A 26,926-nucleotide genomic window follows, 5' to 3' on the forward strand; every position below is an offset into this window, starting at 1 on the left:
TAGTATACACTATATATACTCTTTTATTGCCAGTAAGCTTTTTTTTTATTATTTCGTGCTTTTTTTTCGCTTCGTCAACAAACTTTCTTAATACTTCTAATACTCAAGTAGTAAGCTTTTACCTTTTTCATGTTTTATATTTCACCTTTTTACCTTTTTTTTGCGAAAAAAGTTTTTTTTTGTTTTTTGAAAGGACGAAAAAAATTTAAAAGAATTAGGGACTTTTTCGAGGTAATTAATCCAGAAGCAGAAGAATTTCTTCTTTCCTTTTTTTATGTTTATATACATTATAAAATTTTTGCACTATACATGCTCTTTTTTATTTCGTCAGTAAGCTTTTTTTTATATCGTAAGCATCGAAAGCATGCTACAATTTTTTAATACTTCGCTATCATGGATGACTCTACTCTATTATTATTAATATAAAAAAAAATTTAAATTTTGGACACTCCAACTCTGTAGAAAAAAAAAGCCTTTTTTCAATATTCTCAATTAATAAGCTTTTTTCATGTTTTATATTTCACCTTTTATAGTTTTTTTTCGCGAAAAACAATATCGATAATTTTTTTCAATAGATCAATATAACTCAGAATTGAACTCTGAATGAAGGAATTTCTTTCTTTTTTTTATGTTTAACGGTCACTCTAAAGTGATCTTTTAAGATTTTAACTCCGTTAGATCTGTGCGAATTCTATTAAAAGAATTCAATGTTTTCAGATTTAACAATTTTTAGTTTTAATTTTTATTGGATTGAATCGTTATTTTCGAATAAATAATTTTTCAATAAATTAGTAGTATATTCTTTTTTTTGGCTCCATATAAATGTTAATTCAGTTTAATGAGGATATTGTACGGTATTGTGTTTGTATTGATTAACGTTTTAGAGTTTTTTTTATTAATAACATCTATTTCATGAATAGTAAAAACATGATATCTTTCATCGATCAATAATTAAACAGTATTCTTCATTAGATATTATAGATCATTTACAATGCTCTGTTTTTTTGGTGTATTATAAGAGAAATAGACTTTTCCCTTTTTGATAATTCCAGCCCTGAAAAGGTAAATCTTCCTGACCCAGTTCAGGGCAATAATTTGAGTTTTGCAAGAAAATATCATTTAATAAACATTCTGTACTTTCAATACAATAAAGCCGTACTTTGTATTTCAATTAACAATAAATTTATTCATTATCGAGAAGATTTTAATTTTTTGCATAGTTCAGTGGAAAATGACTTCTTACATAAGTTTTATTTGATCCTATGTTAATAATTATTTCAACAGCGAAATTCCAGTAATCATTGATTACTGATAGAATTAAGATATCAAAAGTCAAATTGGAAAGCAATTTAGATTGAATTGAAAAGTTGATTTCAGTACAATTTTTTAAGCTGAGCTTGAGCCAGACTCTTGCTGGTTAAATTGATGTGCGAATACATTTTATACATTTATAGTTTTATTAAAAGTAAACGTGAACAGAAGAAATGTTAGGCGTTTGAACTTAACCATATTATAAATCTGATGTAATGAAAATATGAAATAATGATGTCAAAATTTGGTCATTGACTTATTATCACATGATTTTAAATAACTGATTGCTATTAGTATATTAGTATAAAATTCATCACACGCTTCACATTTAAAACTTAATTGTATTAATGCCAACGGTTTAATTTAAGAATGATTTTTACTAACCAAAAAAAAAAATATCCTCAAATACTTACTCCTCGTACATTCATTTCTAGAAATGCGTTTATATAATTTCTGATTTATAATTTATAATTTCTTTTATTTAAAAAATTTCAAAAAGTCTACATTATTACATGAATTCATATAAATTTAAACTATGTAAGAAAAATCCGCCGCGAGAATTTTTCTCAATACCGCCTATTTAGTGTTATATAATCATCATTTTATTCTTTTATTACCATAGATTTAATAATTTTTGTTTTTATTATACAATCATTTTTTTTTTTAAAAAAAAATAGAAACTAATAATTTAAATAAACATTATCTGTTATATTAATATGTTTGTCATAATGAAATAATAAAAATTGAATTGAATAACGCGACGGACTTAATCACCATTTTCCTATTAATATCAAAACCTTACCACCTTAACAACAAAATTTACAGATTTTGCAGTGACCAAAAAATATGATACAATAAATTATATAATAAAGTATTTGTTAAAATCAAAAATCCAATTTCATTTTGCCGTGATTTCGGCAAAACGAAATTGAATCTCATGACATTTCGGTCAAGTGACTTTCAGTAATACGGATTCGCAGATTTCGGTGAAATTTACCGTAACCCTTCAAAAACTTTTTTTATATTTTAAATGACATCCTTTATAAATTAGGCGAAAACCAAGCGGCCTTTAGATTACTACAGTGGTTCAAATTTCAACAAAACACATTGTCTGTTTAAGAAACTTCAATGCAAAAAATTTAACGTTTATCTTTAAATCAATGTGTAACCCAAGATCCAATGTCACAAACGTCAATAAATAAATAAATAAGTATGCCCCACTTTTTGTGGTTTTCAATGCTAAAAAATTATTTCTTTGCTAAAAAAAGGCTTAGTGATTGATGTATATAACATTAACAATGGACACGATCAACCTCATGGTATCTAAATTCTAAACATGAAAATTTTATTATTATACATAATTATACATAGTCGGATGTTCGTATAACATACAATATCACTAACTAGTTTATTCAGATTTTGGGTATTCGAGTTAAATGTGAAATTCAGATTTTAGGAAAATACGAATAGAAGAGATTGTAGGAAAAAGTGTAACGAATAGGGAATTCGAATGTTGACTAACTTAACTAACGATTAACATAACTTAACCAATTTTAATTTTTTCAGCCGGTAAACCGTAGACGAAATTTCGTTCCATCTTTCTCTTGTTGACAGTCATAATTGTCAACAGTATTTTCAACAATTAATTCTCGTTGCTTGATCTGCAGTATTTTCTTGTGATTCATTCGCATTATTTTGAGGATGAAATTCAAAAAAATTTTGGCTTATCGGTTTTAATTTCCTATAGCTTGCAAGAACTTGTTCATATACGTCTTTGACTTCTTGTGGAGATATTTTCCAAAGTGACGGAAAATCCTTAAAACATTCAGAGTTTTGACGAAATTTCTTTTCTGATTTTGCATCTTTGAATGCCTCGCTACAATCAGTCATAAAAATCATATATGCGTTTTTTAAAGGGCTTTTATAATTACGTTTGATGCTTCGTTCTATGATTTCTTCGGGAGACGATACTTTAATTTTAAAGAAGGTATGAGTTGTAAGTGCAAGTGCGAGGATGTACATTCTGTTTGATGGGTCTTTTGTATGCAAGAGAACTTGTATATGTTCTGCCATCTTATTACTGTTCTTAAAGTCCATGTTCATGGGTTTTTATAACAAATTAACAAATTAACAGCTAACTAAGCACGAAAATTCACAATCCTTTCATCGTAAGTCGATGATCTAAATTTTTGTTGCAATTTCTATTTTAGTTGATACCAAAGTCATATTGAGTTTCTTTCATTACCATATCGGGAAATATCAGATAAAATTGCAATAAGAAAACCATATGTTGTTGAGTATACCCTATATAGTAATTCAATAAAACCCCGCATTTACTTTATACAGATAGCCGAATATATTGTACTACTGTCTCCGAATATCCGATTATATTGCCCCTTAATCAAGTTCTTTAAATGAGTGATAGTCATTACATAATGTTATCCCTTTTTCCCAATACATTAAAAAACAGCCGATTATATTTTTAAACCAAATTGTATCTCCTGATAGACATCCTTAGGTATTAAATAAGTTTCACAATAACTAGGGCGCAGATATAAAAATAAAGACTATTGTTATAAATAGTCAAATTTCAGTTTTAGTGCATCTGTTATAGGGTTTTGCCAGTGAAGTGGCCATTTGTACTGTGAAGTGTCATATCACGTGATTGTTGCGGGTCCCTGCCAATCTGATCAAAACTGTACGGGCATGTCTGGGATAGTTTGTAAGATAATTGCTTACATGGGTTTGGGAAGTGAATTGGCTGCTTTCCTACCCTATTTGTTTGCAAAGGAAGGCCTAGAAGGTGCCCGATGGATGACTGGAAGGACATCTCTACCGCAGTCAGTCATGTGAGAAGACTCCGTTTCATCCCCCGTTACATCCCAGAATATTCCCGGGATATACTCATAATGTACAATGGAAGACGTCAGAGTCATGTGACTTCGTGAATTCCGAGATGAACAGTCCGGAGAATTCCACCATTTTATCGTTATCTTGCCAGAGACCGAATTTGAATTCCAAGTGATATTCGGCTACATTGGTTTCATATTTGTATTCCAGCCTGCCGACGTAGAATTTGAAAATCCAAGTGTTTCCCGCTTGGTGACCCGAAGTCTTGTTTATTAAAATTGGTTCAAAGTGTATTTTGAGACGTTAAATGAACTAGGACGAACTAGGACGTAATTGGGCGAAATATGGAGTAGTAAAAAATGCATATTAATATATTGCTTGAAATTCCGCAGGAGCAAGCGAGGTATTGGTTCTGGACGTGAAACGTCTACACGTACAAAATTATGTGCGAGACATTATATGGCGATTCATTGTGTTAATCCCCCTTGCAAATCACCTGGCGGTAGAGTTCCAATCCGTCATCCGACGGATGATCAATCTCTTCTCATTTATTTTTGGAAAGAGACATTTATGTTTCATAATTTATAATTTAGGAACTGCATTCGATGTAAGGTGATCAGACTATGCATTATTTAATTAATTGAACATAAAATAAATGGGGTGAAATCTTAGTCGGATTGAAATTTTCATCCGTCGGATGATATTTTAATCCGTTCCTAATTTCTCCTCACTTTCATTTTTGAAAAAAAAGTTTATTTATTAAATTATATACTGTATTATGCTCTTAGGATATCCTTAAAAAAAAATGCTCTTTTATATTAATTAAATGAGCGTACAACTGTCAAAATGTGATTATCCGTCGGATGACGGATTGGAACTCTACCTGGCGGTGTCGATAAGCTTATACATTCCCAAAATCTTCACGGATAATAGTTTTTTTTAGAGGATGGGACAATCGCGGAGTAAAAAATGCGAAATCCAATCTTACATTGCATAGTCCCTATTTTCGGTAAGTCCGATATCGTACTGCGCCTTTCATATGAGCTGTGCCCAGATTATGATTGTACCGAGATACCTTCTGATCGAGCCAAATCTTCTGCCTTCGGAGGAACTTTACTACCCCAGAAATCCTCCTCTGTGATTCCCGCTAGGGAAGCTCATCCAAATTAAAGACATGAGTTAAAGGAATAGGTGCGGTTGATACTTTATACGCTTACCTCATCTGGTTGGTATCTAAATTGAAAGAATTATCCTCGTTTTGCTCTTCGGGATCACCAAATTGGGCTTTACGGTGAAGTGATCCATAATCGTTTGAATCTGAGAACTAGTAAATTTTGAAATAGTATCCGCACTATATGTTTTGATGTATTGAATTTTGTCCATTCATATTTTTTTCGAATAAATTGACAATTCTTAAAGCTCTCTGTGTCTGCTTTACATAAAGTTTTGCGCTTGGTGTCGATGAGCTATTTGATGATGAAATAATATACCTGACCTTCGCTCTCTTCTCCCCTACTTTATTGCTGGCCATAAAATGCTCTAGCATAGAAACACCAACGCAATGTTTCTTCTCTATTAGCTTCAATTGCCTTTTCTTCCGCATCACACGCGATTTTATATAGACTCATAATATTTCCATTTCTCACTGGAATAGATTGTTATCGAAGTCTCATTATTTGGGCGACTCAAGGTTGCTGAAATTTCAGTCACATGATTTTCTTCCTTGAATGAAATCATTTCTCGAATCAAGCCCTGCTCGGCCGATTCAAGCATTTGTTTCTTTTCCCGCTTACTCTGCTTCTCACCACTAATGTTTTCTTTTGCCTTTCGGAAGCTTCGCATGTCTTGGTATTAGACTATTAGCATTTTTAGGTTGGGCCTGCGCTTGCTCTACTATTCATCCGACGCTTCCTTAATCTTCTGTGGCTGCTCATTCATTATCGGAGAACCTGTTCCACTTTCGCGAGTCTACTCTCAAGCTCTGTATCTTTTCGTTTTAGACCCTCGATTGTAAACTTGTGTTTCTGCATGAGCTTCGCAACCTTGATTTTAAAATCGAAATTCTCGACCTCGAGATTAGCACTTCGAGCTTTAAGCTCGTCAATCTTTTCTAATTCAGAGTAGCGCGTTGCCTCCAAGCTTCAAGTTCATCATTCTTAGTCTTAAGCTCGGACTCCAGCTCAGAGATATGCTGTCTCCAAACTATGACATGATTGTTATTTTTTTATTTGCACCAGGAAATATTCAATGTTAAGTGGTAAATGTAAAGAAGCTTTATTAATACTTAAGCGGAGTGCGAAGCAAAATAAATACATATCGGGGACAATACATGCAAAAATTAATATACACGATTGTTCCTTTTCGAAATACCCCTGGACCCGTTGTTTTTTCAATGCCGGCTACTTCTCAACATCCACCCTGTCCTCCAATAAACCAACAATAACCTCCATCACCCGCTTCACGTTTTTTCGTAATTCGGCTTCGTTTTCTTCTTTAGCGATGGGCTAACGTGGCACTCGTACATGAAATTCCTTCCGTGGTGTAGAGGAGGAAGTACCATTCCGTGGCCGTGGTGATGATTCCATAAAGATAGTCGTAATCCTCTCCGAAAGCAGTATCCGCCTTTTGTTTTCTTGTTGGTTTGGTAGGCGCTCTCACATTGCACACCATACTGTACTGTTAACGAAAAAATTAGTGGAACGGACCTTCCTAGTCTCTGGAATAAAATAGGCTTACTAACCTGAGCAAACCCAATGGAAATTTGATGTTGCTTCCCCTCCGGATGCAAATTAGTTCCTCGAGCGCCTTGATTGCGTAATCCACACGTCCCGCATTTCCTCCCCAACACTTCGAGTTGAAGGTTATCGTGATCTCTTTACCAGTGAGATTTTGACGCGCGTGGAGGATAGACGAAATATTCAGTGGATAGCTTCGTTACTCAACGACTGTCCCCATATTACCTAGCCTGAGCCTTATTTCTTAATACAGTGTTGCAAAACTTCGTCGTTATCATTAATGGGGTGGTTTCTTCACGAGAGAGAGAGCAACCACGTTAGTAAAACATATTATCAAGATAACAAGCGGAGGGAAACTTACTTGGGACAAATTGCGATGTCATTCGATTCCATACTTCGCTAGCACCTCTCTCAAGTCTTTCTAGGTCTTGTACGAGTAGAACGAGCGTAACCTTTTCTCCTTACATTCCTTGGCGAAGTCCGCAAGCCTCGAAGCGGGTCCCAAATACTGCAAAATCTTTGCTCGTCTTGAGAAAGTCACGGCCATTAACTTCTTCCCTTTCCAAAATTCGAAAACCTTCTCGCTGAGTTCCTCCTCCTTACGCAAGAAGTCGATAAGCTCTTTCGTTTTATATTTTTTGATTTCGTCCGCTAACGTGAGCGAGTCATTTCCAGTAGTAGTGGCGGTAGAAGTAGACAGTAGCGGATAAAAAATGTGGAGAAAAATAGTTTAATTGGGGTTTATGTCGCACAGACATTGCAGCGTGCTCATTGCACGTGACATTTTATCGAGTATCAAGGCTTATTTAATAAATCTGCGTTCTCGCTGATCCTACAAATACTTTAATCAAGTTCTTCGTACACTCAAAAAATTACGAACCTGCCAACTTCAACCAAGTCAAACATCACATTTTCCCTATCAAACCTTTAATAACACTTAGGACACTCGCTTTTAACATTTTTAAATATAACATTGTTACCCTTTCGTTCCTCAACTTTCACTTATCCCACAAATAGTTCTAACTTAGAACAGACTAACCTTCCTTACAATAATAATTTTAATATATCCTTTTTATATCCCTAAATTGTTTATAGGAAACGAAGATAGTTCGAAATATTTATTAACATTAGCGCAACAATTTAGAATTCAAACATTCTACACAGATGGTTCATTCACCAAAAAGAATTCGGCTCAAACCACCACTCAAATGGGTTTCGCATGGGTCGAGTCGTCGAACGTTAACGCTACAACTCAAGATCCTATTGCTTTTCAAGGAGCTATAGCCTTCAACCCTTCAAGTACTAAAGCTGAAATATACGCTTTTTATCGGCCCTTCTCGTCTGTATTAATTCCTCAACAGTCGATATATATACCGATTCACAAAATGTCATTGATATTTTTCACAAGATCTCCAATAAGTTGATTTCTATTCGACGCTTCTTAAAGATCAGTAACTATTCAGCGTGGAAGCTTATCAACCATGTAATCGTGACCAAAAACCTCAACGTTAAATTTCACAAAGTCAAGAGCCATAGTGGCGATACCTTCAACGACCTTAGCGATGATTTAGCTAACATGGCACGTTCACTCCCACCTTTAGAAATTAACCCAACTCGAGTTTGTGACTCCCTCAGACTCCCACATGGGATTCAATAGGCCCTACTGACCGGGACCTCAGGAAGTTCGCGCGCAATATTACTGAATGCCGCGTCTTCGACGAATTCTTAAACAACTCCTCACTTCAACAGCTATTCCCACAATTTCACTTCGATTCGATACATTGACCACTAACCAAAGATTGGATTCATTACAACCACACAATGGACGTTTGTAGTGACCAAAAATCAGCTTACCAATCATTCAAAATAAAGAGTCTTAACCATATACTGCCGTGTGGTGATATTCTCTTCAAACACAGAAATCTTTACCCGGCAACTGGTATTCCTTGTCCGATATGCTCACAACAACCGGATACGAACAACCACTCGGGTTTTTGCGACTCATATCCCCGACCCGGGTTTAATTAAATTTTTTCCTGACAACATTGGTCGCTTATCGCTATTTAACGATATTTTGGATCAATCGCACGATATATACCTGGTTATTCACCAATTGGTCCCTCAATGCCTTTATGATATGATTCAATCGTACACCCACAAACACAACTTAACTCGAAAAATTACTTTCGAATTTCTCTCTTCTTTTTTAACTAGTATTTCTTCAAAGAAATTTGGATCACATAATGATAAACTTCACATTTGGGAACGTTCTAATAAAATATCAAGGAAAGATAAAACTAAACGGACTCGCAAACGAAGGTCAAAGGTTACTACCCGGTCAACTGAAACCCGAAGAACTTCGAGCCAAACTGTTATCAATCACGACTCCCGCGTTTCGCCTAACGAACTACATCATCGACAACATCCTTTCTTTATCATTCCTAGCGAATATAACGATAACGTACTAGGCTCTCCTATTCCTTTGTGGTTGGTCTTAATTACCTCGAATTATTTACACTCCGGGGGGTGGACCTCTTTTCTTCATTATAATTCTTATATAGACTTTATAGATGATAATTCTTCTTCTTTTCATGTACATACTTTTTTTCTTCTTTTATAACAGGCAAGGCGATTTCTTCCTAGGAGGAGGTTGGATGCATACGGTACGGTGGTGTTAGTAGCTAGTTTTCCTTCGTTAAAGGGCTCGACCCACAAACCGTATGATCCCCGTCTTTGTCAATAAAATAAAAATAAAATAAAATTATTTAATAAATCAATGGGAATACACCTTTAACCAAGGGCGTAGCGAGTGCTACTAGTTATAATAATGATATTTGTCCTCCTCAATAATAACATGATAAGCTTCCGCAGTGGGTCTCTCACTGAAATAATTAGAAATCAGTGCACCTTGTCGCATAGCAACGTATTTTGCAGACCCAGGAAAGAATGGAACATTTTTAAATGCGGATGGTACCGTTCATTAATTTGAGCGTGAAGTTTTTCAACTAGTGTTCCAATCCGAGGATATCCATCATCTGTTTATCCGCCGGATTCCGGATATCCGAATGATAATCGGATCGGATAAAAACAAATTTATGAGATATTATTGATTATTGATGGACAACGTCGTTATTGTCCATTATTCAATTATCCGAGAAATCCAATCCGGTATTATCCGTTATCCGAAAAATCCGAATTTTTTGGCGGATATCCGTAATCCGACGGATAACGGTTTAATGGATTGGAACACTATTTTCAACCATTTCTCCATTGGAGATTGTAACGATGGAATTGCGTGGAAATCCAATAAAGCCATCGATGGGAATGTAATATCAGCCATCTTGATTTCCTAAATTCAAGGCCCACCATAGGTGGTGAGAATTTATGAAATCACCGTATGTAACTTCCGACATATACACACCTTAATTTTTCGCGAGAAGGTTGACCGAACTTCTACCGGTTCCCTCACGCTGTATATCTTGTTTCTGGGGGCTCACGGAATAAAAACCCGAGGGCTGAAGGCGATTAACATTGTCGTATGATACCAAGAAGCCTTTGATACAGAATTTTGATTACTTTTAGTTTAGCGATCTTCCTCGCAAGACTCAAAGTGGTTTTACGCCTGGCGATCTTGAAAATTGCGAAGTCCTCGGCCTTTCATAACATATGCTTTTGACGTTATATTAATTTATGTGATAGGCCCTGTGCCCAACAAAGCATTTTCATATTCCTCTCGTGTTTGTTCAGGGGAAAAAGAAAAGAGGTGGCAGTTTGCGTATTTATTTCTTTCGATTTTTTTCTGTCACACAAGCACAGCAGCGGTCTCGGATGGCGATCACTAAGAATTCCGACTTGCTGAAATCAGTAGCTATTATTTCAGTTTTTATTTTCCGCGGTCTCCGTCTCAGAGTCGTAATCGGAATCAGGATCTGGGTCAGAGTCTTCCGAGTCCGTTTCGCCTATTTCTCGCATCTAATCTGTCCGATTCTTGCCTCAATGCAATTCTTGTAAGAAGGCTAAGATATTGTGTGGTTGCACGATCCTGGAAGCATGCTTAGTTCCTATGTCCTTAGATCTTTCGGAAGAGTCTTATGGGTCTTAGAAAGGTGCTAAATGGCTTTGTACTACGCTTCCCACTTTCACTAAAGACAGGATCACGCAACTAATGGCATCTTGTATCCAGGTAAGCAAGTCCCTTGCGCGTTTCAGATTCTTCTCCATTGAAGGAATGGTCTGGGCTCAGGATTTTCCTTCCTTTCTCCTCTATTCTTGATACTGTATATCCTGTGCAATACCAAGAATACCCTTCTTTATACCATTCTGGTGGATTTGGGATTCGGGTTCATAATGGAAAATCCGAAGAGTCATGACTTCTGCGGTCCTTACACTCAGCATTATCATTACATCTGCATAGAGGGAAGTTTTAGTAGTGTCGATGTTCTCAATCCTTTTAAGCTCCTTCTTCATGGAGAAATGTGATTGAATTTTCGCCGGTTTAATCAATCGTTTCTCAATCCGCTTTTCTGGATTTGTTCTTTGGCATAGGTGTTGATAACTTCAGGCTCACCCCAGCTTCTGCTAATTTTATGCGAAAGTGATTGGCGGGAGCCCCCAGCGACTATTTCATTTTCATCGTTACTTTTTGGGCCCAAATCGAGTGTATGGAGGTGGATGACATATTTATCGCCAGTTTCAACGTAATATTTCGCCCTTTCCTAGTGAGCTTCTCTTTCCCTTCGTCCGGTACGAAAGCTTTTACCTGCTCCTTTCTGAATGAGCGTCTTCTAAGGGCGTTGTCTTTAATGCACTTGCGGGCTTTCCAATCGGGAAGAAAAGTTCCAAGTTCCTTACTCCTTAGCATGTTCGCTTAATTGCTCCGGGGTGGAGTCGACCGACAAATTGTACTTCTCTAAAACCATCCCTAAAGCGGAGACGAAGTCGTTGGTCTTTGGCTTTCGGGATCTTTGAACAGTTATTTTAGTAGCCAGAGTTATTACTCGGTTGGATATATTAGCCTAGTTATTTTTCAATTCGGAAACCGGAAAATCGAAAATTATAATGGGAGGCCTCTTCTATTTGCCTTTACCATACACTCCTCATCGGTATCGAACCAGGGTGATATTACTCCTTTATCTTCATGAGGATCTTCTCCCTCTTTTGCATAATCACACATTCGTGCATCCTTTTCCATTCTGTCGCGGCAAGTAGTAGGCTCAGGATTGGGCTTGACCACAGGTTCCAGTTTCGCAACTGTACAGTATGTTCGATAGTTTAAGGAGGTTCAACTTCGGCTTTAGTTTCGGACTTCACAACTGCAGATTTAGCAGGCTCATCCACGACAGAATCGGAAGTATTGTCGCCTGGGCATGTTTTCTTGATTTCATCAGTGCTAGATGCGTCCGATGCTGGTTTAAGCGTTGATTCTGAAACTTTGAAAATGGGGAGCCCTGCGGACTTGTTATCGGGTAAGTTAGCTTAGGCGTTTCAGAGAATTCTTCGAAATCGCCCAGGCCAGATTCACTATAATTTGAAGCGGTCAAGAATTATAATGCCACTCTCTCTTCCCACTTCCTGTTTACCTACGCTCAATATTTTTCTCCAATATTTTCTTACCGAAAATGTTACTGGAAAATGTTTTTTTACCGCTACTACACACCATTCGAGGTACTTTTGATATAATTCATTACAACTTGGATTGTCTACTTTATCCTCAGCTCAAGGAGTAACATAGTCAATTATAAATCGAATCGTTTCTACTTTCATTTTAGTTACAGGACTTTTTCTTGGACTCCATTTTGATAATCACGGCTAAGAAGGTATGACATGTCAAAATATGTATTATCTCTACAATGTGCGGATACGTCAAAACAACTGTTCGCATATCTTTCTATTTTCAGTGGAGCATCATGATTACTCGTAACCATAAACGCAGAGAAATCATTTATTTGTATGGTTTCAAGGCCTTTTCGTTCTATAGCCACCCTCCCATTTGTTATGAGGTCTTTAAGATGGTCATTAAATCTATGCCATTCTCACTAGACTTAAATACCCATGTTGTTATATCTCCTTTCTGAATACAGGCAACTGTAGCCTGGTTTGCTTCATAAACTTCAACACGAGAATATTTTTTACATGAATTATACATATCTAATAAGTCGCCCCATACAAAATGGTCATTTGGGTCTGAAATTCTGAGTCGGTTTAATTTAACAGGAATTAATGAATCTGTTTCTCTGGAGGCAAGCTTTAATGAGGGTTTTCTCCCTCCCAACTCATTTTTTGCATTCTTGCTGGTATGTTTCCGATCAGTGTGATGGGGAGATACGCGATAATAGAAATATGTCAGGAGTGCCATCAGATGGATATGAGAGATTATATCCTTTGATCTTCTTTTCTTTAAGCAGTTTCTCTACAATTCAAACTCATGGTTTTGCCATTTTCATCATATAGGATGGCTTGATTTGTATTTTTTATTTCAGGAACAACTTGGAGAGGACTCTCTATGGTTGGCTGACTCTATACATTATAATGATGCCAGCCTGAATTAAAGTTGTTTGTCGAGATTAGTAAATTTTATCATGTCGAAATTGTCAAAATTATTTTTACCATTTTTGCAATAACCTTTTTATTTTTGGCAAGCAACTTTAACTTGAATTATCATAATCTGGATTGATTGTAATTTTTTTTTAAAAAAAAATTTATCAATATATAACTTTATAAAATAGTAACTATATTTTTATTGCTTAAAGTCATACTTTCTTATATTTTATATTGTTTATAATAAAAAATTTTCAAAAACCGCATTTTATCAGTTAGTACTTTATACAAGAATTCCAGTTTTTTATTGGTTGAATTTCAGATCATATAATATAGAATCAGAAAATTGAAACAAAATCATATAATTATTAAGTATAGATTTTTAGCGCTATAGATTATAGAAATCTTTTTTAGATTGATTGGAAGGAAAAGCTTCAGGAATTTGATCATCAAGTTGGTGTTTATTACTACTAAATAATTTTTCGAGTCATAAGCTAGAAAATCTAACTCTTTTATACTGTATGTTGATGTTTATTTTTTACCTACTAACACAACATCAAAACTTCAATCAATGGATGCTGAAATAATTATGGCTTTTAAAAAACATTATTGGCATTATCATATTAGGTTATTATAAATTTTTAAATTTATTATTTTATTATTTTCATAAATCAATTACTGAACTTTTTTATTTTAGGTGGATGTTAGAGCAAGTTGAAGCGGGCCAGCTTGTACAAGATTTAAAATGAATGTTTTACAAGCTGTTACGCGAATTTTTGCGCATGTGATTTCCGATATTATATGATGATCCGATGAAATTCGGTACATTTGTGTACATGTCGATTGGTGATATTATGTGCCGATTTATATCGATATACAACTGTTGGTTTGTGTACACCAGATTAACCTAATAGAAGATATTGATTTTATTTATTTTATTTTATTATTTTTATATAAGTAGTATTATTATATTGTCCATATCATTATTGTTTATATTATTTATTTTCTTTATTTGTATTGTTTATATATATATAAGATTTTATTAGAAGTTATTGTAGGGAAATTAGCTCAATAGTAATTAACCGTCTAAAATTGTCATTTGTACTTAATTAAAAGTGGCTTACAATTGTATTGATATATATCACGATGAAACTTTGACAATAGAAAATCAATAACCATCAATAGACGTCTATAGATTAGATTTCGCCCTGATAACAGAAAAAAAAAGAGATGACAGTTAGATATAAATAGACCTTATTTTAACTCTTTGATAAAGCAGTTACCATATAGCTATTTTTTGTAATTATTTATCGTTAAATATCTTTAAGATATATTTTCTATTCTTTTCTGTCACTTTTTATCACCTGGTTGTAAAGATCCGAATTTACACCTGTTTAATAAAATCGTTATATTTGGTCAATATCACACGTTGTTCCTAACAGTCATATAATAGTTGTTGTTATAACTATTGCGTAATTCCAGTTATCGTATTTTATAGTGTTTACCTTGACGATTCTTAACGAACAATACCGGAAGTACCTTGGATAGGTAGTATTGAGTAAGAATTTTGTTGGTATTCGTGTAGTTATACGATATAAGTCATCCGCCATTCGTCCCTTAATTACCACCATTATTCGGTAACAAAGCAATCCAATACATTATTCGGCCAATACTATTCAAAATTATTGGAATCATACTGAAATTCTTCCCAATACTTTTCCTCCGGATGACATTTATGAAGATGATATTGATGATGAGCTTGGTAAAGCAATTGAAGCTCTAACAGAATGCAAGTAAAGGAATTTTTAACTATTCCTGATGAAGACATAGTTTATTTGATTCCAGAATCAAATTATTTCAGATTATTTAAAAGTGGGTCAGATGCAGATCATCTAGATGAAGTAGACGATAGTACCGAAGTAGAAACTATTTGCATTAACGAAGCATTAAAAGCTTAAAAACTGTACATACATTTTTAATTCAACAAGAGAATGCAAGTGGTTATATGAAATTAATGGATAATTTATTAAAAGGGAACAAATTAATTCAATGCTATAGATAAATATTTTAGATAGGATTAATTTTCGGATTTCTTAATAATAATAAATAAATATAGTAATCGTTAAAATCATTATATAAATAAATCACGTGTCAATTTTATAAATGCACACTTGTACCAATCCCAAGGGGGGTGCATTTATGGACTGTAATTAATTGTTAATTTAATATTAGTCTTATAAAATTTAAAAAATCGGACTGGTGAAATCATCGGTGGTGACAATCACCACTGGTGACATTTTGACATTCTCAAATTTTAATATTAAAAAGAGTGTATTATGAACTTCTTATAAATAAAATTTCAGCTTCTTAACATTTATAGTTATTGAGATATTCAGATTTTTATCCGCGTAAATTTTTTCTTATATTGCGTAATTTCATCATTATTTTTTTTTTAAAAAAAAATAGTTCTAACCTAATAAATAAACGCAATCAAATACTCGACGAGCATTTCAAATGATGCATGTTCAATTAATATATTACGTATAACGGTAGCCCAAAGGATCTGGTCAACAGGATTACGGGAGTCGTAAAGGTGGATTAATTCATGGAAACTTCATATGGACAATTCATTGTTTGAAACTGGTTTGACTAGAGGAAGGAAAAATAGTATGGTTCAAATCATGAATAAATTCCTTTCGCCGATTAAATGACGGGATTTGTTTATAGGAATGATAATCACCTATCAAACGTACTTAATTTTTATAATCATGTATTAAAATTTCCTAATTTTTAGGAATTTTACTGAATTAGGAATTTTTTTTTAGGAAAAATATATGATTATATTTAGAATTCCTAAAAATTAGGAAATTTTTTTAGGAAAAATACATGATTATTTAATTTTTATCGTAGTTTTGGTTAATTATTTAAATATTTAGTATTGAAATATGTAACATGATATAAGGCCATTTCTCTTGTCCGAAATGAAGATATTCGTCAGTGCACTGAACAACTAGTGTTTTTATTATACAGTATATCGTTATTTTGTGACCTGTTATTTTGTTTGTATGAACAGTTGATATTATTTATTATGCTATGTACAACATAAAAAAACGAGCTTGTTTTGGGATTGAAATATCTGGAGAGAACTTTATGAATAAGATGGAAATGATGCATCTTTATGTTTATACACTATAAATAGTTATTGCATTTTAAATTTCCCAATGGTTAAAATGTTATAAATTTGGAAAATATTAAAGAAATATAAGTATATACAGGAAATTGTTTATTTGACGTATACACTTATTTAGCATTTAAATTTAAAATTTAAAAACATTTTTTTTTTCCCATTATGTAAATTATGTAAAATAAAAATTAAATATGATATATTATATTTTATTTATTAAAATTTTATTGCAAATTAAATGTTTGGAGGAAAAAAAAATAATAATTTATATTTATTTAAATATAATATTGTATGTTTTCGGTTAAATGGTGATTTGGGTAAAGGCGAAATGGAAGCTGCTAAACGGAGTCTATTAATTTCATGTATATATATATACTGTATATTATATACATACATATATATATATATACTCGGTCTGCTAATAATCTAACTAAGGCCAGACCAATTGGATTTTCTGTTTAACAAGAGATTTTATTGAAAAAAGAGAGGGAGGGGAGGGGCCAAAAATAATTTACAAAATTTTTTAAATTATTTTACTATTAAAATTTTGAAAATAAGAGAGGAAAAGTAATAAAAAAAAAATCTAAAAATTAGATTTCCATGGGGGGATTATATAAAAAAATTTTTTTTTTTAATATCTATATGAAACCAAAATTTTTGAGGAGGGGTGGGAGGGGATTTAAAAAAAACTGATAAAATTTTGCTTTTTTTTGGTGTCTATTTAAATTTTTTTGGGTGAGGTTTTGTTAAACAGAAAATCAAATTGGTCCGGCCTAATTGTGTGAAATATAAAATTTCCTAATAAATATTGCTAGAATTTAAGATCACATTTCACATTTTCCGTTCGGTGATGGGTATATCGATAAATTCATCGAACAAACGTTTATATTCTTCATCAAGGTTATTTGTATTATCAGATGGTTGATTTGATGAACCTTCATCAGCTTGTCGAAATGCAATAACATTTGGTCTTAGTCTCTTATAATCCTCAAAAATTTTTGTATATTCATCTTTAACTTTTTCCGAGGCGATTTTCCAAAGTGATGAAAAATAATTTTCACGACTTTCTTTCCTTCTTTTTTTTTTAACTTTGAATGCTTCGCTACAATCAATCATAAAAATCATATACGAATTTTTTAAAGGACGTTTATATTTTCGTTTGATACTTCGATCAATTATCTCTTGAGCAGTTGATACTTTAATCTTGTGAAATTTATCAGGTTCTGTAAGAACAATGACGCAAGAAATTTCGGGAATAAGATACACTTCGTTTGTTTTGAGCATTTTGGGAGAGAAAATTTTTTGTGGATGGTGGAAAAAAAGTTACGTGTTTATATACAAAAGATCGGCAACTTATCAAAAATGATCTGAAACCTATTAACCAAATTAATATATTTCAAGACAATTAATAAAATCAAATTTTTTTATAATACCTTGAGATTTAGTACGACTACTTCCAGTAACACAAATGATTTTGCGTAATTTCTCATGAAAAAAGATTCTTTTTTAAACCATCAAAACAAATTTATAAGCTGTTCGTATATTGTATGTATTTTTGTCCTCTCTATAAACTTTTCCTAGATCACTAAGAAGATTATGAATTTCGTTTTTGGAATCATTAAATTAAAAATTATGCATGTTCACGTGAAGAGTGATGTTTATGTAAAGCACAATAATACACCTTCATAACAGGTAAATGATATTAATCTTAAACCACGTAGTATTTTCGGAGTATAAAGAAGAAATGCAAGAAACACGTACTTTGCATCCTTTAAAAGGCCGCGAAAAAAAGTGTTTTCGTAATAAACAGATCGACAAAAACTTATCCAAAATTTGAGCTCAAGACATTAGTAAAATTAATCATTTTCATAATACCTTGAGATTCCTAGTACGACTACCCCCAGTAACACCAAATAACTTCTGATAAAAAAAACTTCCGTTATAAACTTGTTAGAATATTAAAAGACAGTAAATTCACCGCATTAATTATCACAATAAGTACTATATTATAACTATTTATATTATACATTCGGTGTGACAGTTAAATCTAGTGAATCAAAAAATTCTCACTCTCATGTGATATTACGCAATTTCTGCCGCAGTGTCAATTTGCAAATAAATACGCTTCGTTTTTTTTCAGTTCCTTTTTACATTCCTTTCTGCATCTTATCAGACTGAAAATATTTTTTTTTCTTTTTTTTCTTTTTTTTCTTTTTTTCTTTTTTATAATTTAACGTGATAAAAATGCAGTGTTTTTATAACTTTAAAAAGGACACGTCTGAAAAACAAATCATAGTTTTAAAACCAAATTATGAGTTTTTAATGTGGAAACTCCAAATTAACACCCCAAAAAATATGAACAATATTATGAACCCACTCTCTCTCTTTTACGATCATTATGCAGAAGCAACGAAGAATTACTCACAAAAAAAATCTATTGAAAAATTTAAGTCAGAAATTATCAAGGCTTGGAATAATGCAGATAGAGAAGTTCGTATAAAATACAATGAACTTGCTTCACTGCTTTTTAATGCAATGCAAATTAATAATTTAGGTATTTATGGAGAAATTTTCTTTTTTTACTTTTTTTTATTTTATTTTTTTTTTTAAAAAAAATTAATTAGATGCTTATTTGATAGGGATGAATTTTGCTATGAAAGTCTATTTCAAACCTGAAATTGAAATCTTTTTTGATAAAAGAATAAATACATCAAAGACTCTTTTGAATTTGCCGAAAAAGCAAAAAGTTTATTTAATTTTGTGTGAAGTAATTTCGGATACAAAATCAGTATTTATAAAATTATTAATTCAATAGATTAATTAATATGTTTAAATTTTTATTTATGTACTTTATATATTTTTATTTATGTTTTTTATTTGTTTTATTTATGGTTTAATTTATGTTTTATTCTTCTCTGTGTGTTTTTTTTTATTTTGTATGTTCCTTACTTATGCTTATGCTATAGATCAGTAGATATATGTTATACACAAGATTTTTCTTGTCTTATTTTTTTTATTATAGAATTTTTTTTATTTTTTAAAGGAAAAAAAAATTAATTTTCGCGTTTTTATTTAGAAAAAAACTAACTTTATTTAAATGGATTAAGTAAAAATTTTGTTCGAATATACGGTAAAACTAATGTTTAACCAATTACATTTTAATAATTGTATTTGCTAAAACATACTGTATATAAATTTAACCGATCAGAATACAGAATTGGATAATATTATTAACCGTAAGTGCTATAAGATATTATCATGTGATTTCATGATGTTTGAAATAATAGTCTATTAATAGAAAGAATATATAAAATGAAAGATATATTTATATTATTATTACAAACAATATCAAAAAAAAAAAAAATATCAAATACAATATCAAAATACAACATTAAAAAATCAAGATTGTCATGTCAATATCATATGGGGGTCAATTTATTATGGTGTTAATAAACAAAAAAAAAGATTTTCATAGAATATTATACCTACTAATATTCTTAAATAATAGTTTTCGTAGATCAAAGCGCTGTAAAAGTTCGATATTAAAACTAAAATAAATCACAATAATATTCAAACGGGCATTTTGAAAAAAATTTAATTGATCAATGATTTATTAACATTATACCTTTGCATTATTACATACAAAATGCTTATACACGTGAGAAACACTTGCGTCACCAAGCAGGTTGTCACACATTATTCAAACTAATAAAAATTAGTAGTGATTTAAAAAAACGTGATACCGGAAATAATATATAAATACCCTTATTTCTCAAAATACGTTGCGTTCATTGTCCGTTTTAACTGATGATCAACCATGCTATCTAAAGTAAAAATTCTTTTAGATAGGACCGAACCTTCAAATAGGTTACACGTTCTTGCTCTTGATCTGGAAACTCAAAGTTATTTGAGTATTAAAATTTCCTCCCCCGAAGAAATTATTGAACGTGATATTAAACGTAATTATAAAGACATTCTTAATGCATACATGCTATTTATGATTGATTTTCAAACTGCATTCAAAGCAGCAAAAAAATCAAATAAGCAATTTCGTAGTAATTCAAAGTCATTTAAGAAACCTTTATTATTTTGGGGATCTTCACCAAGCGAAGTCACAGATGAATATAAGAGGATTTTTCAAAATTATAAAAAATTAAAACCAAAAGTTCGTGATTTCATTCCCTTCCGCCCTAAGGAAAATGCAAATAAAAATAACGATCAACCGGAACTTGAAAAAGGTCAAGATAAATCGCTAAACGATATAAATAGTTTAACCCCTCAACCAGAAGCTTTTCAATCCGACAATCTCAAAATTGACCAAAATAATTCGCCTAATGATTTTCTTCAACATGAATTTATCCGAAACCCTTCTTTTGACTATTTTGATTCTGTATATAATGATGAAAATTTAGGTGTGTGTTAAATAATCTATAATAATATTTTTAGAATAATTCATCTTACACAATTTTCAATTTGAAAAATTCTGATATTAGATCAAGATAATTCGTTCAATAGCGCAAATGGTCAACCAGAAACTATTCATTTTGAATCTTTCGAAAATTCATCAGGTCAAAATAGTTACATAGATTACGTTAATCTTCAATTAGAAACTATTCCTGAAAATGCATATTTAACAATTAATATAGGAGAGAATGAGAATTTGTTTTATTTGGGTAAATCAATTTAAATAATATTTCATATGCATCATTTTGTCAATGTCTTAATCTGCCTAACATGCAAATAATAATTTCAATTTGAAAATTTCGATTCTAGATCAAGACGATTCTTCTGACAACACACATAATTTGATTCTTCAGCCACAGTTTAAAAATTTCGAAGCTACATTTCAAAACGACAATTATACGAATAATCTTCTCTTTCCATCGGAAACTATTCACTATCCTTTTGCTGATTTCGAAATTGACTATTAGCGTTACACAACTTCGTATAGATTTCTTACACAATATAGTAAAGTAAGCAATATATGAATGATTCAACATGCAATATGTTTTAATATTATAGCACAATTTGAATATCTAATATATGAATAATACGTATATGAATGATTAAGGTTAGTTAATAATGTTAATAATCCAATAATGAATTCGTAACATCGTAATTCGTAACATCGTAATATTAGAAAAAAAAAATAATTCACGATATGGATAAATATTTAAGTTAATTCTTTTTAAGATATAGAACCATTGTATTTTTTATTGATAAGAAATTTATTTTCGTTTATTATGAATCACTATAAATTAGTATAATTATATATCGATACATTACATAAAATTATGTTACGCTTGCGAATGCGAGACAGAATTATTTCAAATTTCAGTTTACTACTACTCGTGCAAATCTTAATCGTAAGTTTGATTAGTATATTGGTTTTGGAACCTCGCATCACTCGGTTTAACTCTTTTCGTCATATTTCATACACATATGCATAAAAACCATATGAAATATGCATCAAAATTATTTAAATTTAGCAATTAGTTAATTATTTATTTACTTATTATATTGTTATTTTTATTTTTGTTTTTATGTGTGGAACAACGGGGTACGCTTGACAAGTTAATTTGACCAAGTATTGATTTGCAGCACGATAATTTGATTTTCCTTTTATTTGCGTATCATTTTAACAATAAATGTATTATATAGTAATGATATGTAATAAAATTTATTTTATACGATATTTAATTTTTCATTTTCTAGATAAGAAGCTGAAATTTACTTTAAAATCCTGGAAGCCAAAAAAGAAGGAATTTTAATTTAAATCAATCTTTTCCTAAAGAATAAGAAAAAAAGAAATCGCCTTCCTTCTAAATAATGGAAAAAAAGAAAAACTCAAAAAAATGTTTGAATGAGACTTTACAAGCGTGTTACTATGCGTGATAGCTGGATTTATATTCTTAAAATTTCTTTCTTTAAAATAAAGGAAAACTAAGTCATACTTAACGAAATATTTAATGCTTTGTATACAATTTTTATAAAAGCTCAACGTTCATGACTCCTGTCGACATAAAGGTAAATAGGTGTCATGTTCAGAGCATACAATGTTTTGACGTGATTAGTTAATCGCACAGCGAAAGAAATAGTATGCAATAAGTTAGTACTGCAGGAATTGAATAATAAAGATGGATAGCTCAGATTGTTCTATTTTACTGATATAATTAGTATTAACTGCATAATTGGTTAGTATTAAACAGTTGTGCGTTTTCAGAATCATAATTTAATGCAGTTAAAAGTTTCAACAATAATTGTTATTCTATTGGCTTGCAGCTTGCTGTATGTAAGTGGGCGGTAACGAGGAATTTGTTGATTTGTTATTATAATTAAAAAACGATTGGCTTTTGTTCTAGATTCTAGAACCACAATAATATTTATTACGAAGAAAATAAAATAAGCATTCAATAAATATTGGTTCTACAGTATATGTTATATCATAGCGCCCATATTTAAAAGCGTTTCAGCATGTATATTACTAATAAATACAAAAGTGCCGAGAAGATAATATTATATATCCCGGATTATTTGTAGATGGTTTATGATAACATTATATGTTTATATTAAATTTATAAGTTCATTGTAATTTAGACAACTTATGGCTGCATTATTCAAAGCTTTGACAAGTTTCCGATTCAAAATTTTCAACTTTATCTTTACAATTTTCGTGAAGGGTTCATTGTTCCGTATAATGAGCTTAATTCGATTGGAAGTTCCAAATTAATGATATTTGTTTCAATGTAATGAAAATTATAAAAGAATAAAATTCTTTGAGTCTGTTTAAACCTTCATTTATATATATTAAAGGTTGGATAAATTTGGAAATTTTAAAAATATAACAAATGGAATGTTTTTTATATTACCTTGAATATTCTCAATTAGTAGAAATTCAGAATGATATAGGATCTTTAATTTTCATTAATGTCTTGATTTCAACTAATTTGGTAATATAATTTGCAGATCTTTAATTAGCGTAACCTGAAAAAATGTCAGCATTACGCAAATTAAAAGTATGTCACATGTGACAGATAAAGCGTGACGAATAGGATTTTGATACAATAAAATGGAAAAACGAAGGGGAATGACAGAGATGATGAAAAAGTCACGTGGATTTCGTGTTTTTTTTCAAGCTGGATAGAGAATCTTTAATTCTCATTAATTACTTGATTTCAACTAATTTGGTAGTATTATTTGCAGATCTTTGATCGAATATATAAGCTTCCCAATATTAAAAATTAATTTTCTTCATCACGAAAATAATATATGAAATTTTAAAAATGTCAAAAATACAAATTTTCTTGAATACTGAAGACTCTTCAGAACGATTATACGTCGTCGCTCTTGCACTTAAGACTCATACATTCTTTAACATTAAAATATCATCTCCAAAAGAAATAATAGGAAAATATAAAGATTCCTTAAAGAATGGATATATGATTTTTATGGTTGATTGTAACGAAGCATTTAAAATTGCAAAATCAGAAATAAATTTTCGTAAAAATTCTGAATGTTTTAAAGATTTTTCATCACTTTGGGCTAAAGCACCAAAAAAAGTTAAAAATGAATATAAACAGGTCTTTATTAATTATAGGAAATTAATCCCAATAAATCAAAATTTTATTGCATTTCAATATCAAGAAAATGCGAGTAAAAATATCAATGAAAAACTCATTTTAAAAAATTCCAAGGTTCAAGATGATTCGTCCAACAACAGCTTTAATTCTCAACCAGAAACTACTCAATTTGAAAATTTCGAAAATATATTGAACCAAAATAATTCATCTAATCACTTTTTTCAATCTACTGGCAATGTTGATTTTGCAAACAATATTTTAGAAGGGAATGAAAATTTGTTTCATTTAGGTATGTGCTTATGTATGTTAATTATTTTTTTAATCTTTTAATTCTCCTAACATTAATGATAACTTTGTTTCTCAGTTCGATTTGAAAATTCTGACGACTCTATTATTATAAATAACGTGAATTATCAACCAGAAGCTGCTCAATTTGAAGCAGCGTTAGTTCAAGATAGTTATAATGACATTATTCCCGACAAAACTGGTATTGCAGAGGAGAATGGGAATTTGTTTTACTTAGGTATGTTGTTAAACAAAATTATTTACATTATTTGATGAATTCAACCAACACCTCACTAAATTTGAAAATTTCGATGTTATATTAATTTAGACTCAAATAACTTGGTTTCTCAACCGGAAGCTATTCAATTTGAAAACTTTGAAGCTACGTTAGGTCAAAATAATTCACTTAATAAGACAAATAATTTCATTCAACCAGAATTTATTCAATATAATAATATTTATTTAGGTAAGCCGACATTACTTTATTTTTGTTACAAAGATTCGTGTTAATCGATATGAATCTATTAAAGATTATGGAATATTCAATCTTTCGGTTCCGCAACTTTTATATGATTAAGAATTAATTAATTATTTTATGATTTTTACTCATTTATATAATATATAGATATAAAGATATGTGTATCTAGTAATATTTCTTAAATTCATTTTTTACGCTTTATAAATTCAATATATTAATTAACAGATAAATTTTTAGTAAATTTAATATATCGAAATTTATCATAATATATACACATTATTTTTGTAATTAAACGACAGATTTTGTTAATTAATGGGAACAAAAGCGATACAAGATTTCATGAGAACTGAGAAGCGAGAGTACGTTAAACTAACAAACCTATTATCAAATTTCAGAATTATAGAAAGTAGTATTCTCAACAAATCGCTTTGATGACAATTTTATACATTGACTAAATAACTTAACAAAAATATTTTTCATTGTTGTTCATGAAAGTTATAACCTTCGTCCGTAATGCGAGTAAATATGCTTGCAAACTTTTTGTAAATTATTACAAATGTAACCAGAATCAACAAAATATTGTATTAGGAATCTCTTCATCTATATTTAAATTTTTGTATAATAAAATTTTTAATTTTGTGGTTAATATGAGATTAGTAACTAGCTTGCTATCTTAGAACTCTTAATTTTTACATGTAATCGAAAAAAAGATTTGGTTATAAAATAAATTGGGAAGTTAAGAAACATAAAGAAATAAACCAAAATTTATGAAATAAACTAAGTTATAAATATATGGATAATACTAGATAACGGAATAAACTAAGTTATAGATAATAACTACGCTATACTGACATAACGTTTAAACTACGCTATCAATTAAATGTTATCAAAAAAATAAACTACGAAATTTCAAATAATTTACATATGATTTTCTTACATATGTCGACGTTTTAAACTACGATTCGATTAAAATGTCATCAAAAAAGTTACATACCGTTTAAACTACGCTATCAATTAAATGTTATCATAAAATTTACATATGATTTTTTTACAAAAATGCCATCAAAAAAGTTACGTATGTTTTTTTAAATATTCCGAACGTTCGAAGTTTAAACTACGATAATAATTAAATGTCATAATGCCATCAAAAAATCTTAGTGGAAGTTATGCTTATCTATAATATAAATCCATAGGTGAAATCATAGTGTATATAAGTAATTCTTATCTTATTGTAGTCGCATTCGCCTCAGTAACGGTTGATGATGATTTGAATAATAAATCTAAAAACCTTTGAGACTTTACGATTATCTTTTTGAGAGTAGTTATTTTTGGTTATTCTTGGAATAAAAGTGATATCGATGTTATACATCAGATACGTCGAGATTGGAAATTCGTTCATAACTAATTTATTTGTGTAAAAATTTTAAATTAATATTATAAAAACTTTTGATGCTATAAGTTTGTATATTTAAATAGTTACCGAATTTTAACTGAAAAGCTAATTTTTCGTATACATCATGAATTTGTTTTCCAGCACAATTCCAAGTTTTCCGAATTTCCACGCTTTGTTCAACTCCGTTTCTAATAGGTCTTTGCATATATTTTTTTTGAGCTGCTAAATAGTGACGGTAAAAAAGTAGGAATCCGTTTATGTTCTTTACCCGTCTGTTATTTCTCTTAGTACGTCTTACATATCTACTGTTAGCAATAATTGAAGGAAATTCCCACATCAAAAATTCGCAATTTGGCTTAAGAACCAGAATGTTTCTACAATGATGCTTATCGAATTTTATTAATGTTCGAGTAGAGTAGTTAGAGATCATTATTCCTACTCATACATTAAATATTTTCGTTTATTTCAAAGGATAGGAATTCGTGGTTTATTTAAATAATAGATTTGTTATTCGTTTATAGAAAGATCATCTAAAATGTTTAAAAAGGATTACTAAATTTATTCTCATTAACC

General features: G+C 30.9%; 11 protein-coding genes across 11 annotated transcripts; 2 read left to right on the top strand and 9 right to left on the bottom strand.

The window, feature by feature from the left end:
• Nucleotides 1-2,629: 2,629 nt before the first annotated feature.
• Nucleotides 2,630-3,486, bottom strand: OCT59_022537 (uncharacterized protein). The gene has a single exon (XM_025316150.2). The coding sequence runs from the start codon at nt 3,412-3,414 to the stop codon at nt 2,947-2,949; it is 468 nt and encodes a 155-aa protein (XP_025181272.1). The 5' UTR covers nt 3,415-3,486; the 3' UTR covers nt 2,630-2,946.
• A 1,391-nt stretch (nt 3,487-4,877) lies between these two features.
• OCT59_022538 (uncharacterized protein) lies at nt 4,878-5,707 on the bottom strand (the record flags this gene model as incomplete). Its single annotated transcript, XM_066144841.1, has 6 exons — nt 4,878-4,891; nt 5,045-5,079; nt 5,150-5,161; nt 5,282-5,308; nt 5,379-5,485; nt 5,600-5,707. 6 exons carry the CDS (start codon nt 5,705-5,707, stop codon nt 4,878-4,880), a joined length of 303 nt encoding a protein of 100 aa, XP_066006264.1.
• A 68-nt stretch (nt 5,708-5,775) lies between these two features.
• OCT59_022539 (uncharacterized protein) lies at nt 5,776-6,003 on the bottom strand (the record flags this gene model as incomplete). The annotated part of the gene is made up of 1 exon (XM_066144842.1): nt 5,776-6,003. One exon carries the CDS (start codon nt 6,001-6,003, stop codon nt 5,776-5,778), a length of 228 nt encoding a protein of 75 aa, XP_066006265.1.
• Nucleotides 6,004-6,413: 410 nt separating this feature from the next.
• OCT59_022540 (uncharacterized protein) lies at nt 6,414-7,279 on the bottom strand (the record flags this gene model as incomplete). The annotated part of the gene is made up of 4 exons (XM_066144843.1): nt 6,414-6,837; nt 6,902-7,034; nt 7,122-7,188; nt 7,258-7,279. The coding sequence occupies 4 exons, from the start codon at nt 7,277-7,279 to the stop codon at nt 6,655-6,657; spliced, it is 405 nt and encodes a 134-aa protein (XP_066006266.1). The 3' UTR covers nt 6,414-6,654.
• Nucleotides 7,280-11,743: 4,464 nt separating this feature from the next.
• On the bottom strand, nt 11,744-12,087 carry OCT59_022541 (uncharacterized protein; the record flags this gene model as incomplete). The annotated part of the gene is made up of 2 exons (XM_066144844.1): nt 11,744-11,911; nt 11,983-12,087. The coding sequence occupies 2 exons, from the start codon at nt 12,085-12,087 to the stop codon at nt 11,744-11,746; spliced, it is 273 nt and encodes a 90-aa protein (XP_066006267.1).
• An 80-nt stretch (nt 12,088-12,167) lies between these two features.
• On the bottom strand, nt 12,168-12,555 carry OCT59_022542 (uncharacterized protein; the record flags this gene model as incomplete). The annotated part of the gene is made up of 2 exons (XM_066144845.1): nt 12,168-12,325; nt 12,480-12,555. The coding sequence occupies 2 exons, from the start codon at nt 12,553-12,555 to the stop codon at nt 12,168-12,170; spliced, it is 234 nt and encodes a 77-aa protein (XP_066006268.1).
• A 333-nt stretch (nt 12,556-12,888) lies between these two features.
• OCT59_022543 (uncharacterized protein) lies at nt 12,889-13,251 on the bottom strand (the record flags this gene model as incomplete). Its single annotated transcript, XM_066144846.1, has 1 exon — nt 12,889-13,251. One exon carries the CDS (start codon nt 13,249-13,251, stop codon nt 12,889-12,891), a length of 363 nt encoding a protein of 120 aa, XP_066006269.1.
• A 4,197-nt stretch (nt 13,252-17,448) lies between these two features.
• Nucleotides 17,449-17,901, bottom strand: OCT59_022544 (uncharacterized protein; the record flags this gene model as incomplete). The annotated part of the gene is made up of 1 exon (XM_025310553.1): nt 17,449-17,901. One exon carries the CDS (start codon nt 17,899-17,901, stop codon nt 17,449-17,451), a length of 453 nt encoding a protein of 150 aa, XP_025181270.1.
• Nucleotides 17,902-20,403: 2,502 nt separating this feature from the next.
• On the top strand, nt 20,404-21,925 carry OCT59_022545 (uncharacterized protein). The gene is made up of 3 exons (XM_025316149.2): nt 20,404-21,029; nt 21,111-21,290; nt 21,391-21,925. Exons 1-3 carry the CDS (start codon nt 20,435-20,437, stop codon nt 21,546-21,548), a joined length of 933 nt encoding a protein of 310 aa, XP_025181268.1. The 5' UTR covers nt 20,404-20,434; the 3' UTR covers nt 21,549-21,925.
• Nucleotides 21,926-23,900: 1,975 nt separating this feature from the next.
• Nucleotides 23,901-25,059, top strand: OCT59_022546 (uncharacterized protein; the record flags this gene model as incomplete). The annotated part of the gene is made up of 4 exons (XM_066144847.1): nt 23,901-24,486; nt 24,562-24,720; nt 24,811-24,948; nt 25,013-25,059. The coding sequence occupies 4 exons, from the start codon at nt 23,901-23,903 to the stop codon at nt 25,057-25,059; spliced, it is 930 nt and encodes a 309-aa protein (XP_066006270.1).
• A 508-nt stretch (nt 25,060-25,567) lies between these two features.
• OCT59_022547 (uncharacterized protein) lies at nt 25,568-26,815 on the bottom strand. Its single transcript, XM_025316148.2, has 2 exons — nt 26,441-26,815; nt 25,568-26,361 (listed from the first exon to the last, which is right to left on the bottom strand). Exons 1-2 carry the CDS (start codon nt 26,781-26,783, stop codon nt 26,207-26,209), a joined length of 498 nt encoding a protein of 165 aa, XP_025181266.1. The 5' UTR covers nt 26,784-26,815; the 3' UTR covers nt 25,568-26,206.
• Between the last annotated feature and the right edge of the window lie 111 nt (nt 26,816-26,926).

This window comes from Rhizophagus irregularis, chromosome 31 (genome assembly GCF_026210795.1).
Source record: "Rhizophagus irregularis chromosome 31, complete sequence".
Taxonomy (NCBI): domain Eukaryota; kingdom Fungi; phylum Glomeromycota; class Glomeromycetes; order Glomerales; family Glomeraceae; genus Rhizophagus; species Rhizophagus irregularis.